The sequence below is a fragment of the Thunnus maccoyii genome, chromosome 19, assembly GCF_910596095.1.
Source record: "Thunnus maccoyii chromosome 19, fThuMac1.1, whole genome shotgun sequence".
NCBI lineage: Eukaryota > Metazoa > Chordata > Actinopteri > Scombriformes > Scombridae > Thunnus > Thunnus maccoyii.
In genome coordinates, this window is record NC_056551.1 from 27,858,325 (window position 1) to 27,873,133 (window position 14,809).

At 38.2% G+C, this 14,809-nt stretch overlaps 1 protein-coding gene across 1 annotated transcript in view; it reads right to left on the minus strand.

Moving 5' to 3' along the window:
* Positions 1 to 229: 229 nt before the first annotated feature.
* The window catches only part of gfra2b (GDNF family receptor alpha 2b), a 123,293-nt gene continuing 108,713 nt past the window's right edge, over positions 230 to 14,809 (minus strand). The window contains exons 8-10 of the mRNA XM_042395488.1: positions 12,168 to 12,352; positions 4,582 to 4,629; positions 230 to 1,663 (exon numbers count right to left, since the gene is read on the minus strand). Coding sequence (XP_042251422.1) covers positions 1,517 to 1,663; positions 4,582 to 4,629; positions 12,168 to 12,352 — 380 coding nt within the window. The 3' untranslated portion in view covers positions 230 to 1,516. The remainder of the gene's footprint in view (positions 1,664 to 4,581; positions 4,630 to 12,167; positions 12,353 to 14,809) is intronic.

A 14,809-nucleotide genomic window follows, 5' to 3' on the forward strand; every position in this document is an offset into this window, starting at 1 on the left:
ATAAAGCAGTAAAAAGCCGCTGTACACTACCTGCTCAGCACCAAACGGCAAACACACACAGTTAGCTGTAGACTAGCTGGTGAACATAGTGGAGCATTTAGCAGCTAAAGACCCTGATATTTCCCTCAGGAGTTGGTGGAGACCAAAAACAGAGCTAAAAGAGAGTGAATATTGGACTCACATTCACCAGAAACATGACTCCAAGTGAATGATAATGTTGCTCCGTAACTGCTGGATGTGGAAATAAGCAACTGTTTGCTAACAAGTTCAACATATCAACTTAAAAACTGAAGATATGTCAATGTAATGAAAGTTTAGATTTCAAATTTGAAATGACCTACTGGACTTTTCGAAGAGCAACCACATAAATATAGTTAGATGTTTTTTTTAAAGTAAAATATTTCTATCAGTTCAATATATTTAAATTCCAACATTAAGTATTCAGCAGTGATACGATTTCACACTTTGATATTCACTGGCTTGTAAGACTTTACAGCCTTTCTTTGCTTACACACACATTCAGCCACAGACACCCATGCAAAAACACACACACTCCCCAACAAACACACTCACACAAAGAAAGACACACACACACACTTGCGTCCACACAACTATACACTTAAAGTATGTGAAATATACACTCTTCCACTGAGACTCCATCGGATGGACTTTTTTTTCATTATTCCACATTAAATGAAGTTTTTACAGAATGTCGACAAGGAAATTAAGATAAAGACCCGCAAAAAAGCACACTGGTGTACAGCATGAGTGTTAGTGTCCGTGTGGGGACCCTGCTTGCCCGCTAACGAGGTCTAGGGGGAGGGCGACAGTGGGTGTTTATATGTGTATATCTGTGTTTGTATGTATGTCGTATAGATTTCTTGCCATGAGAGAGGTCCAGGGGAGTGATAAATTGAGCTGACAAACACCGTGGAAGGATCTGTCCCATCTGTCGTCGTCTCTCTCTCACGATTTTAAGACTTGTTGTCTGAGTGTGTGTTTTTTTGATGTGTGTGTATATGTGTGTGTGTGTGTGTGTGTGTGGTTTTGTGCTCGAGCCAAAGTCCGTGTGGTTTTCAGCCCAGCTGTCTCAGATCCAAAAGAAAAAAAAGCTGGAGGGGGTGAGTCCGAGCTGAGCTGCACACACAATAAAGCACACAAACCCTGCAGACACGGAGCGTCTCTGTGTTTCTTATCTCTCGCTCTCACTAAATACACATTTTCTTCTTCCGTTCATCCTCCTTCGCTGTCTGAGTGTGGACGGTGGAGAGAGATGGCTAATCTGAACGTCCTCCAGAAGACTTTTCCCTCCTCACAAGGCCGTTGTTGTTGTTGTTGTTGTTGGTTGTTTGGTGGATGTCTGTCGGTTGACATTTTCCCCGTGTCACATGACTTCGTCTGGGTCTTGCCATTTACGAGTGTGTGTCTGTATGTGTGTGGGTGTGTGTGGGTGTGAATGTGTGTGTGTGTGTGTGTGTGTGTGTGGGTGTGTATATGTATGTATATGTGTTCACATTTATGAGACGTAGAGTAGAAACGCTGCCAGAGCGGACACACACACAGTCACAGAGATGTCGAGGAGGAGGAGCGGAGCTGATTGCCGGCTGCTGCTCTTGGGTCCTGCAGAGTCCTGAGAGTCTATTGACCCCTGAGCCAACAGAGCCTGAACACAGAGAGACAGAGAGGAGGAGGAGGAGGAGGAGGAGGAGGAGGAGGAGGAAGGGAGAAGGACAAAGAGGTGAAGAAAGATGGGAGGAGAGGGACAGAAAAAAGTAAAAGCTTTGGTGGAGAATAATTCATATCGAATAGATTCTTCATGCAAACATCAGTGTTGGAAGAAGTTTCAGATCTTCTACTTTAGTAAAAGTACCAATCAGGGCTGGGCGATATATCGATATTATATCAGATATCGTTATATTGTGATATAGCATAAGTGTTGTCTCTTCCTGGTTTTAATTATTACAGGAAAGTGATGTAATTTTCTGAACTTACCAGACTGTTACAGCTGTCATTATATCCACATTACTGATGATTATTTATCAAAAATTCATCATTGTGTAAATATTTTGTGAAAGCACCAATAGTCATCCCTACAATATTGTCGCAATAATGATAGAGGTATTTCTTCAAAAATATCGTGATATATAGTGTATTCATCCATATCCAGCCATAGTATCAATACAGCAGTGTAAAAATACTCCATTACATGACAAAGTTTTGAATCCATCACGAATCTCCATATCTGAATGGATAGAGGAGACTGTCAGATTTCCAGGGATATAAAAACCGTGTTGACGGGACATTCTGAGTCTTCATGATGTGGAAACATGTACGTGTTCTCACTGATTTGATCACTCTGATTGATCTGCTCTGATTGTATTTATTCTGTATCAGCCAGGTTCAGGTTTGTTCAGTTCAAACTGTTGTTACAGATGATTGACAAGCTCATAATAAGACAGAACAAAATGTAAACAGAGAGACTGAAACGCAGGAAATAAAGATGATAAAACGATCACGTGACATCATGTGTGACTGAAGTTATGATGTCACAGTTTTTGTGCGTCCTGAATATCTCCAGCACCAGTTTGTTTACTATTTCAGTTATTTTAAAGTCCTTATGTGTGCAATAAGAAGTTTGATGATATCAGTGACCCCCTTTGAGCACAAATATTTCACAACAGCATCGCAAAAACATTTGCCTTCCTACCCGTCCACCCCCAGCACATATGGCACAGAGAAGACACGTACGGCGGGCTGCAGAGGTGGCTGCTGGGAGGAGGATGGATTGTAATATATTTTAGTTACAGCTAACCTTTAATAGCCTAAAATAAACTTTTTATAACACAGAAACTCCAATAACCTGTAAACTACATCTTCTTCTTGGTATTTTTTTCTGGTTTCACTCTGTAAATGTTGTAATTAACTCTGACCATCTGTTTTTGCTCATTTAAAAACCTTTTATTTACAGGCTTTTAGCAGGTTTGTCATATGTTGTTATTTTCAGAATAAGTTGGATTACTCAAAAAATGCATTCAGTTCACATGTGAGTTATTAAAGCTGTTTTAGAGCAACTGTTATGAAAAAAAACAACAAAAAAACAATCAGTTGATTAAAGCTACAGTATGTAAGTTTTTTCTTCTATTTTTTTAATTGAAATATTCTCTGAAGCATATTTTATGTGAGGCCAAAGTCAGTTGTGGGATCTCACAGCTGTCAATCAATACATGAACACACTTCTGGTCTACGGCTCCTCTCGCACCGAGGCTCTGAGCTAGCGTTAGCTGCTGGAAAACATCGCTATATCTTACTCACAGGCTAGCAAGCTCCCATATAGCTGAATCTAAGAGCTCCGTTACTTCCAGTTCATGAGGAGAAATCAATACATCAATCAATACATCTGGTGAGCGCGATCGCAAGGATGCAGGTGAAGGGCTGTTGGAGCACAACGGAGCAGGGAGAGGGAGGGAAAGGAGGAGCGGAGCGGTTTCCTGTGTCATGCTAGCGCTAGCTTGATTTCTAGAACTCGCAGCTTTAATCAACTGACAGGAAATTAATCTGCAACTGTTTTGATAAACAATTGTTTTAATAATTTTTTTAAGCAAATATGTCAAAACTGTGCTGGTTTTAGCTTCATAAATGTAATTCTCTTTTTTGTACATGACATTAAACTGAATATCTTTGGGTTTTTGACTGTTGTTAAGATAAAATATGACGCATTTCAATGACGTAACTCTGGGAATAAGATAAACAAACAAAACTAATGATCATTCATTTAATGTTTGTTTGTATAGGGACAAGTATGAACGTATATATGTACCACAGCATTTATAGTCTAAGCTAGTCAGCAAACCCCGTTCCTACATAATGAAAACAATCAGTAGCTGTAAGTCTAGTTTTATACTGATGGGACATTAAGAGCCTTAGTAATGTCAAAAATGTCAAAAAAGAAAGATGAAATTGACAGATTCTGTCACTTTTATTATTTTTTTTGTCTTTTATCGTTTCTTTAGCCTGTATTTGTTTACATTCTGACAGACAGTCTCCATTAACAGTAGAACCAGTGAAGAAAACTTCAAAACGTGAAGATTCTCAGTCAGGTTCTGCTGTTATGAGGAGCATAACAGTAGTTAACAATGTGGAAAAGTAAAGAAACACAATCATGATCAATACTTCAATGGTTGAATTGGATGTTTTTGTTGGAAAAAATGACAGAAATTATTATTCCAAGCAGATAATTTTTATATATATTAGAAAGTATCTGCAGGGGATCTTTAAACTTTCTCTATATACTCAATAAATGTATTAGATAATGGAGTGATTTATATCTCAGTACAGTATTTCATGTCAAACCTTGCTGTTTTTATAACAGATAATCATCTATTATTCAGATTTTTTGCTCGTTTGAGTTGAACCTCATATAAAAGTAATGAACCTGATCATCGTCTACACATCATCATCCACCCAATGACTGCTGGGAAAACAAAATAATAAAATAAAAAGATGTTTACCAGAGAAAAGTAAATGTGTAAGAAATGAGAGGATACACACAGGAGACACAGTACATGTTTCAGAGCTGCTCACCTCCTCACACTCAAACTCATCGGACGGGATGCACTTCTGACCTCCATCCTGTAAAACAAGAACAACACACAGTCACTGATCTGCAGCTTTCTGCTCCTCATCGTCCGCCTGCTCACACGCAGATAATTAACTCGGATTCATTAAAAGGATGTTTTGGTGACTTTGGTGTTTATAATTACAGGATGTTGTTCTTGAACCAACCGTCCATTCAGAGACATTGATCGACATGAAACTCTGCTGCTTGAATCATCAGAAGGAAAGACGATGAGGAGACGTTATATCATAAAAACTGAAGGAGAGAAGTCAACGACACTACGACTCCCAGAGTGCATTTCTGTGACAAACACCTAAAGCTTCAAATTCTGTTAGATGAGCCGCTGCAGATTATTTTCATTATCATTTAATCCGACAGTTATTTTCTTGATTTATTTTTACATCTATAAAATAACATCAAAATTTCCTAAAACTTAAATTAACAAACTTGTTGTTATTAAGTCCAAAATATTCAGTTTATTTTCATATATGACAAACAAAAGCATCAAATAGTCACATTTGACAGTGAAATTTTGACATTTTGTTTTTGCTGGAAAATGACTAAAACTATTATTCAATCATCAAAATACTGACTGATTAATTTTGTGACGATCGATTGATCGTTTCAGCTCTAAAGATCACGCTGTTGAAAAAATGGATTGGTAACCGTGGCAACATGTTTTGTTCCCAACAACAAAACATTTTGAATTTGCTTTTGATCGATGTAGTTAAAGTATTGCAGTAAAAGTACATAAGTATTATGAGCTTGATGTAGTTAAAGTATTGCAGTAAAAGTACATAAGTATTATGAGCTTGATGTAGTTAAAGTATTGCAGTAAAAGTACATAAGTATTATGAGCTTGATGTAGTTAAAGTATTGCAGTAAAAGTACATAAGTATTATGAGCTTGATGTAGTTAAAGTATTGCAGTAAAAGTACATAAGTATTATGAGCTTGATGTAGTTAAAGTATTGCAGTAAAAGTACATAAGTATTATGATCTTGATGTAGTTAAAGTATTGCAGTAAAAGTACATAAGTATTATGAGCTTGATGTAGTTAAAGTATTGCAGTAAAAGTACATAAGTATTATGAGCTTGATGTAGTTAAAGTATTGCAGTAAAAGTACATAAGTATTATGAGCTTGATGTAGTTAAAGTATTGCAGTAAAAGTAGTGGTTTGGTCCCTCTGACTGATATATTATTATATATGACATCATTAGATTATTAATAGTGAAGCATCAGTGTTAGAGCAGCATGTTACTGTTGTAGCTGCTGGAGGTGGAGCTAGTTTACACTACTTTATATACAGTTAGCTAGTTTAGTCCAGTGGTTCCCAACCTAGGGGTCGGGCCCCTCCAAAGGGTCAGCAGATAAATCTGAGGGGTGGTGAGATGATTAATGGGAGAGGAAAGAAGAAAAAACAAAGTTCTGATACACAAATCTGTTTTCAGTGTTTGGACTTTTTCTCTAATCTTTGATTTTTGCTGAAATATTGGATCATTTGAACATTTATTGAAATGAAAGCATGTGAGAAGTTTAGAGGGAAAAATCACTATTTGGTGGAGCTGTTAACAACTCATAGACATGTGAAATGTGACCCCGACTACACACTGCTTTTTGTAAGACGTCAAAAGACAAAAAGGTTGGAAACCACTGGTTTCATCTTTAACAATGTGTTGTATTTTAAAAGCTTGTTATATTATCCATTGTGTCAAATCTTCATCTGAAAAGTAACTAAAGCTGTCAAATAAATGTAGTGGAGTAGAAAGTACAATATTTCCCTCTGAAATGTAGAAAGTAGCATCACATGGAAATACTCAAGTAAAGTACAAGTACCTCAAAACTGTACTTAAGTACAATACTTGTGTAAATGTACTTAGTTACTTTCCACCACTGATGAAACTGTAATTGTCTTTTTGATCGTTACATCATCCAGAGTCCTGAGTTTGTATGTTGAGGAACATTGAAAGAAAAAACCAGCAGCTCGTCACACTTCAGAGAACCTGAAGCTCCTTTGATTGTTTAAAAGAAGGACGAGAAACAGTAGATCTCACTATATCATTGAAATGCAGAGCAGTAAAGTCAGCACACACACACACACACACACACACACAGCATCATTTATCTCCGTCTTCCATCAGCCTCTTTGTCGGCGCTTCATTAGCATATCTCCTCCTGTTGCCTGGGTGGGAGAGCCAATCAGATCTTATCGCCCCACCGAGAAGGAAGAAAACTCTTTTTCAGCGACGGGAAATCATCGAAAGCAGTAAAAAAAAGGAGAAGCCTGCTGGATCATTATCATTTTCCTCTGAATACACACATGTCTGCAAATACACAAATCTGCATCCGTGTGTGTGTGTGTGTGTGTGCTCCCGGTGATCATTAAAGCATGTGGAGGAATCATTACCATACCGACTCTCGCTGCAGTGACCTCCGCTGACTCTCTACGCCTCTGCAGGTCTGTTTCCTGTAAACCGACTTGCTCAGCATCGCTCACACAAAAAACTGATATAGCTATATTCATAGACTCTGGGGGAAAAATAATACAATTCAGAAAAAACATATTGACAGCAGCACGCATGAGCCGATATACAGCATCCAGAGAGAGACGTTAACATGCATCTCTCTCCTCTTTATATATCATATCTGTCCGTATATTTACTGTCCGCCTCTTTTCAAATGTACCTTCGTCTCTGCTGCTTTATATTTCATATTTAATACACTCTGATATTCAAGAAATGCTTTTTAAAAGTGCTGACAGATTCAGATACGGTGTATCGGAGCTGCAGGTGGAAGTATAGTAACAAAAAGAGGCACTAAAAAGACTGAAACGTTGAAAGATATCTACTTGATTTAACTTCATATTAGCTTCAGATAAACTTTTAAATACATTTTTTGCACATCACTTCCATTGTAAGGTCATTATGAAGGATCTTCTAATGCTCAGAATGAACAGGAGGAACGATTACAGCAAGAAAAACATGTTTAATGTTCTTTTAGGCTCCTGACTGCTTATCAGCATTATTTATTTTGCAAAAATTATATATATTTTGTTGTGTTTTTGTGCTCCAAGCTTTCATTTATTTCTTGATCAAATATGTTATTTTCTTCCTCTGGAGAAGTTGTCATTGGAAACCAAAAAATGTGGACATACTTTCATTTTTGGACACCTTTTATCTGAGGGGTCCTTGAAGTACTGGGCTCGTAGCAGTAAGTGAGTTTAACGAAGGGTCTTTATGTTAACTTCTATCTTTACTGTCTCAGGAGAATCAAATGAAAGCACACAGATGTTTTCTTACACTCCTGTCACAGAAACATCTGCACACGCTCAGTCCTGTCAGCTGCTGTACTGTACATCCAGCGAACCTCCGACACCAGACACCAGCTCTGCAGGCTCCGCTGAGAGGGAAGCACCATCATCGACCCCGAGGCACCAGCCCGTCCTCGTTCCCAGGGTGTCAGATACCGACACCGTGTCACGCTCCCCAGCTTCTGATACCTGATAACTACAACAAGGCGCCTTTTAGTGTCTGTATGAGACCAACCAGGCTTTCTACAGACTCCCGTGTAAACCATCCGCCTCGTTATTAGACGCCATGAGGCCGATCACGTCTATATAAAAAGGTGACATTTTCCTTCTTAGGAGGAGGCGGGTTGGGTGGATGGCTAGATGGCTAAATAGGCGTGACAAACAGGAGATATGAGCAGCGGGGGGGGTGAAGAGAGGAGCAACAAACGTATCTCCACACTGTGTCAATGATGATGATGTCAACGACTATGATGAACAATATTTGTTGGGTTTTTTACACCAAAATGAGATAAAAAAATCAACCTCAGAAAATGAAACCTGTGTCTAAATGTAAAACAGTTTTCATCCATGAATAAACAACAGTGTGAAAACATGCAGTCTGCAACAATACTTTCAGTTCAAATGGACATTATTTGTGTTTATGGGTCATGGTAACTATGGTAACAACACGGTGACTCAAATGCAGAGATTTACTACAAGTTTGTGACATTAAGAGAGTTTGTTGAACAAAAACCTCACAGAGAAAAATCAGAGAAGAAAAGTGTATTTTTTTAAAATGTTGAACTGTTGTTTTTTTGGCTCTATAACTACTGAGTGACTGACTGAGTGATGAAGTTACACCATCGGTCGGTCAGCCGAGTGTTGGAGTTTCCTCATTGGTTGTTGCTCTTTCAGAATGAACCAGTGTGAGATGATGGAAGTGGAGGATGGCAACTGTGTTTCTGAATCTCAGCTCTGATGTTAAATGCAGTGAAGTCGGTTAAACTCCTGTTTAAACGGACGTATCAGCGTCTCCTCCTCTAACGGCCAGTTAGTGATCAACTCTCCAGCTGACAGCGCCGTCAGCAGCCGGCAGGAGAGACACTCTGCAGTGCGCATAGTGCACTAATACCAGGATGCAAACTTTTTATTTCTGTGACGTTTTCACATCACAGACGATGAACAACAGCATTAAAACAGGAGTCCTGCAGGTAAAACATGCGACTCATGTAGCTGTTATATCAGGTTAATGCGGGACTGCTGCTCTGCAGGTAAACCTCCTGCAACCACAATGCTGTTAAAACTTTCATTTACAGTTTCAATGGCAGCCTCCATGATCATTGACAAGGAAAGAGACAGAAAAAAGGCCTGAAGAAGAGTTAAAGCAGCCAAATAACCTTCAGTCTGATAAAACACTGAATACAGAGTGAAACAGATGAAGAGCAGGAGGAGGTAACTGATAATTAGAATTAAAATAAGTTCCCAAGATATGAGTGGAAAGTTTTGTTCTTATAGCTGCATTTATAACCTTTTTTATGTCATGTGATGCTACTTCAGTACAATTTACCAGCAAATATTATTAATATCCAGTAATTCACATTACAGACCGATGACCAGACATGTACCAGGGGTTGAACTGGTCGTCTTCCAGTTAGTTTCTTGTCTTTCATCATCAGCAGACGAGCTGAGCTCTATTATTCATTTTCCTACTGACCGCTTAATATTTTACATCTATATACGAGTTAAATATCTCTACATCCAGTTGCATAACGTGCAGCTATTCTATAATTCATGCTTTAAATCTTTTACATAATGGAAAGCAATTCATACTGGCCTTTAACCTGCAGCCTTACACCTCTTCCCTTGTACATAATGGATGGTTTCTCACTTTCCCAGGATGACGATAATGTGTGTGAAGGTGACAAAGAGCAAAGTACATGAATCTATTGTGCTCAGACCTCCACGTGTGTCTGCCTGTTAGACCGCTTACATACATTTTCTCTTTTCTGTAGCCGCGTCGCACACATTCCTCCTCGGTTTCTGACGGATACGAGATAAAACTGTTGCATTTTATCGACTGTTGTTGCCCTTCAGACGCAGAGAACAAGGAGTGAAGAGCGACGACGGAGAAACAAAAAGGGTTTAAAGTTTCGAGGCTGAATGACAAATAGTTTCACAAATGTGTCGGTTCAGTTTCAACAACATCAGGATCATCACAGACGACCAATAGAAGGACGTCGTCTCCGCCGGGGGGGGGGGGGGGGGAATACTATTTCTGTCTCCTTCACTTTTATAGTTTCAGGTTGATTTTCTTACTCGAGTCGTGTTTTTGTGCCCTCGGTTTCGCCTCTCAGGTGACATACGGGCCGCCTCGTCTTTTATGGTGAAGGTTTGTGGGATTGTTTGTGTGCAGCATGAAAAGAATACCTGCAGACACGACTCAGGTTTTTACAGATAATACTTTGTTTTTCTGGTAATATTTTTAATTGCAGTTAATATTCTTTCTATTTTATTCTCTCTAGCTGAACACTCACACGTCAAAAGACTCTCTGCAGAGCTGCAGCTAGCAATTATTTCCATTATCCTCAAAACTTCACAACTTCTCAAAGTGATGTCCTTAAATTATTGTTTTTGTTGGACCAACAGTCCAAAAACCCCAAAATATTTCATTTACTATTATATGTGATGAAAACAAGCAGCAAATCCTCATAATTCAGAATCTTGCTTGAAAAATGACAGAAATGACTAATCGATTCTAATCGTTCTTTGTAGTAAATATACAAATATTATCAACAAAATATCAGGTATGAATAAAGGAAACTAAAGATGCTTCCACACACAAATACATACAGTATATTTGTATATAATTATACACACTCTGTGAGCTTTATTAGCTCTGTTTTATTGGGTTTTGCCGCCTTTGGTGGACAAAATATTATGAAAACGTTTCATTTTAACACCAGCACCTCAATAATAAACATAAAGTAGAATTATCACCTTTCTAATGATGTAGAAGCTTCATAAAAACAGAATTTATGGCAGAGCTGTTGTAATGGATTACATTAGATTGCACAAGTGTTTCTAATAAAGTGTTCAGTGAGTGTTTATATCAGTATGAACAGTTTCTGTTTACACACATTAATACACAAATAGACCTTTACGGTCCAGGTATCATTGGATAATTCGTAATTCATTTGTAATTCAAAAACCAAAAAATGGTAAATCTGTTATTTGCAAGCGGCAACCTCCGGGGCTGTAAAACGAAGCCAAAAACTGCAGTTCCTTGAATGACCACTTGAGGCTCCAACAGCGAGTCAATCCCCATAGACCTCCATGTTAAAATGTCCAACTTTACAGCAGAAATAAACATGTTTACAGCCTGGTACAAACAACGGTTTTGGTCTCTGTAGCTAATTTCCTCTTTCATGACAACTGTACGGGGGGTGAATTTTTTTATAACTCATCCGTTTAAATTTTATTAAGCCGTAAAGTCCTGCATAATGAGGGACATGGCTGCTTTGAGTGACAGGTCCGCCAGCCGCTAGGTGGCTTGTTTCAGCCATTCGGCCCGCCTCTTTGCCCATTTTTGATTGGCTGGGAGTTAGGCAGAGTCACGCACTGCCAAGATGGCGACGGCCGCAGCGGCTCGCTTTGAGCTTCAAACCTGCTCTTCAGAAACCAACGAGTGACGTCACGGTAACTACATCCATATTTTTACACAGTCTATGGTTATTTGTTTCAAAACAAAAAACGGAAAACCGTTTTTGGTGTCAGAATCAAATAACGAAAAACCAGGCTTGATGTCTGCAGACCTGCTCGATATTCAATCCAAAAAGGAATAACGATAAAACGAATCAGCAAAAACCAAAAACGGGCCGGTTTTGACTGGTTTTTCGTTATTTGATTCTGACACCTCAAAACTTATTTGTTTTAAAACAAATAACAGATTTAACGTTTTTGGGTTTTGAATTACAAATGAATTATCCAATGATACCTGGACACTTTACCTTTATGTTTTACACTTATTTAAATATCTTCCCCCAAAACAAGACTTGTATCATATTGATTTTTTTTGGTATTTTAAAAAGCAAGTTTAACATTTTGTGTAATGAAGGTAAATCTGAAATAAAGTCAAAAGTTCAATGATTCCACTGAAATGAAGTTTGAAGATTCAGATGTTTATAGGAGCAGCTTTAATATGAGGTTTTATAGGACAGTCTTTCCTTCCAGGCAGAAATGAATCGTCCCAACAGGTAAACTCACCTGCAGGTTGGCGCAAGTGGAAAACATACAGGCGCTGTCCATGGGTTTGATGGCGTTGCCGTGCAGAGAGGGAGCGGGCTTGGAGATGATCGGCGGCTGGGCGGGAGGTAAGAAGGTGGACGACGGCTCGGTTACGAGGAGAGTTCCTTCTTCTGAGCCGTAACCGAACGACTGGATGGCGTTTTCTGTGGGAGGAGATAAAGACAGCGGGACGGGAGAGTCAACGAGAGACAGACGAGGCACAGAGGATCCTCTTTACTGCTGCTAATAACCAAATCACACAACAAAATGATTGATGAGACAGTCACTCATGTTACTTCCTGTTTTTATATTTCCAAAGTGAGTAATAAAAAGAAACTGTATCATAAATATCTGTATTTATATTCAGAGTGGATGACAGTCGTTGGGAATCGTCTAGACGGCTTCATTATCTGTTAAATTTGTAGATAAGTAAGAAGTCAAAGTCTAACCAGAGTCAATATAAAAGCTGTGGAAGTTGGTCCAGTTGGAAATTAAAGATGGAAATAGAAGTGAGTTTTATTACAGTCAGGAAATGATTTTAATTTAAAAAAAACTGTAGGTTGTTTATAAAGGAGGGAAGCTCAGATGAAGGTAAAGTTGGTCTATGTTTCTATGATAAAAATATTAAAGGACGAGTTCACAATTGTACAAGTCAGGAGCCCAAATTAACCTGTTTTTCTTGCTGTAATCATTCCTCCTGTTCATACTGACCATTAGAAGATCCCTTCATGATGACCTTACAATGGAAGTGATGGAGGACAAAATCCACAGTCCTCCTCCTGTGCAAAAATGTATTTCAAAGTTTATCTGAAGCTAATATGAAGCTTCAGCGTCCAAATGAGTCAAATCAAGTAGATATCTTTCAACGTTACAGTCTTTTTAGTGCCAAAGTTCCTCTTTTTGTTACTATACTTCCACCTGCAGCTCAACAGGGAAACACTGTCCGAGGAAACACAAAGAGGGAATTTGATGCTAAAAAGACTCTAAATGTGTCAGATATCCACTTGATATGACTAACTCAGACTGCTGAAGCTGAATAGAAGCTTCACAGAGACTTTTAAATGACATGTGAAGGATCTTTTAATATCCAGTATGAACAGGAGGAATGATTACAGCGAGGAAAACCTCTTTCACTGTTATACGGACACCTGACTGCTGGATTAAGACACTGGGAACACTGGGAACTGTCCTTTAACCCTTACATACTGTTGGGGTCAAAAGTGACCGATTTTTACATTTGAGAGCAGTAAAAACACCCTAAACAACAATCTTTTAGCCTGAAATTTTATGACTTTTCCCAAAGTGACCCTGAGTATTTCCTCAGACACTGAACAGAGAAGGTTTTGCAATTCGGTAGAAATGTTAAGAAACAAGTTGGTTTAGTTGGTTTGTTTTTTATTTAACTGACTCAGTTTTCAGTGTGTAGTTTTGTGTTGTCTATAAAGATCACATTTCCTGTAAACGACCACATTACGTAACCCTCTCAAATAATAAGAATTAACAGTTAAACAGCAGATATGTTAATATTAGCTTCAGCACACACTGAAAACTGAGTATTTTCTGTCAGTTAAATAATGGTCAATACTCTAATTTATTAAGAATCTTTGCAAATTAGCATCTACATATGAACTCGTAACACTTCTTTCTTTTTTTTTTCTTTTGACTTGAACCAAATTGTAGCGCCTCTATTAACTGTTAATTATCTGCAAATGACTAATTTCCAGGAAATTAGAATAAAACTGGAGAAAATAAAGCATTAAATACATTTAAATTTACATTTTTTTGTTGTTTTTTTTTTTCCTCCTATGAAAATAATACTGCTCATATTCAAAATGATGACATGTCTGAATAACCTTTTCCTGAAAAAAAAACAACAACATACGGCAGCCTGATGTTTCATGTAGTGACTCTGATATAATCCTATAAATAAAGGAAATTAAAAACAAGCAAAAACAAACCAGGGTTCAGTGGGTTAAATTGATAAAAGCAGAAAAAATATTCACATTTAAGCTAATTTTTGCTCAAAAAATGAGTCAAAAGTATCATTTAAATACTTGAAGATGAATTTTCTTTTGATCAATTAACCGATTAATGAATTAAACAACAAATCCTTTCAGCTGTAGTTGCATTTTTGAAGATTTTGTAACAGTAGGGTTTGCAGAGAGAGGGATGAAATCTGGTCCTCATGAGTGTAGCAACATAAAAAATGTTTATCATGTGTACTTGTGAGAAGCGCTAAGAGGGGAAAAAAAAGAAAGAGTGAGCGAGGCAGATAATTGAGGAGGAAAGGTCAGGCGGAGGAGGAAATATAGAAAAGTTTGAGACGATATGTTGAAGATCCCAAGATGCTTTCTTTAAATAACACTGACCCAGCAGCAGCATCACCTCTGAACCTCCCGCATCAACAAACACTCTCCTCCTCGCTGTCTTCACGTGGACACAGACATGCATATACATGTTGCCAAATGTGCCCGAGGCTGAGAATAACTAACAATCAGAGCTTATCTCGTCATGTATGAAACATTACTGAGTGATTAAAGATCCCATCTGATCAGAAGTTGTTTTAATATAGACGAGTTTATGAGCGATGTCGTGCACGTAGGCGGCAGAAAACAAACCAG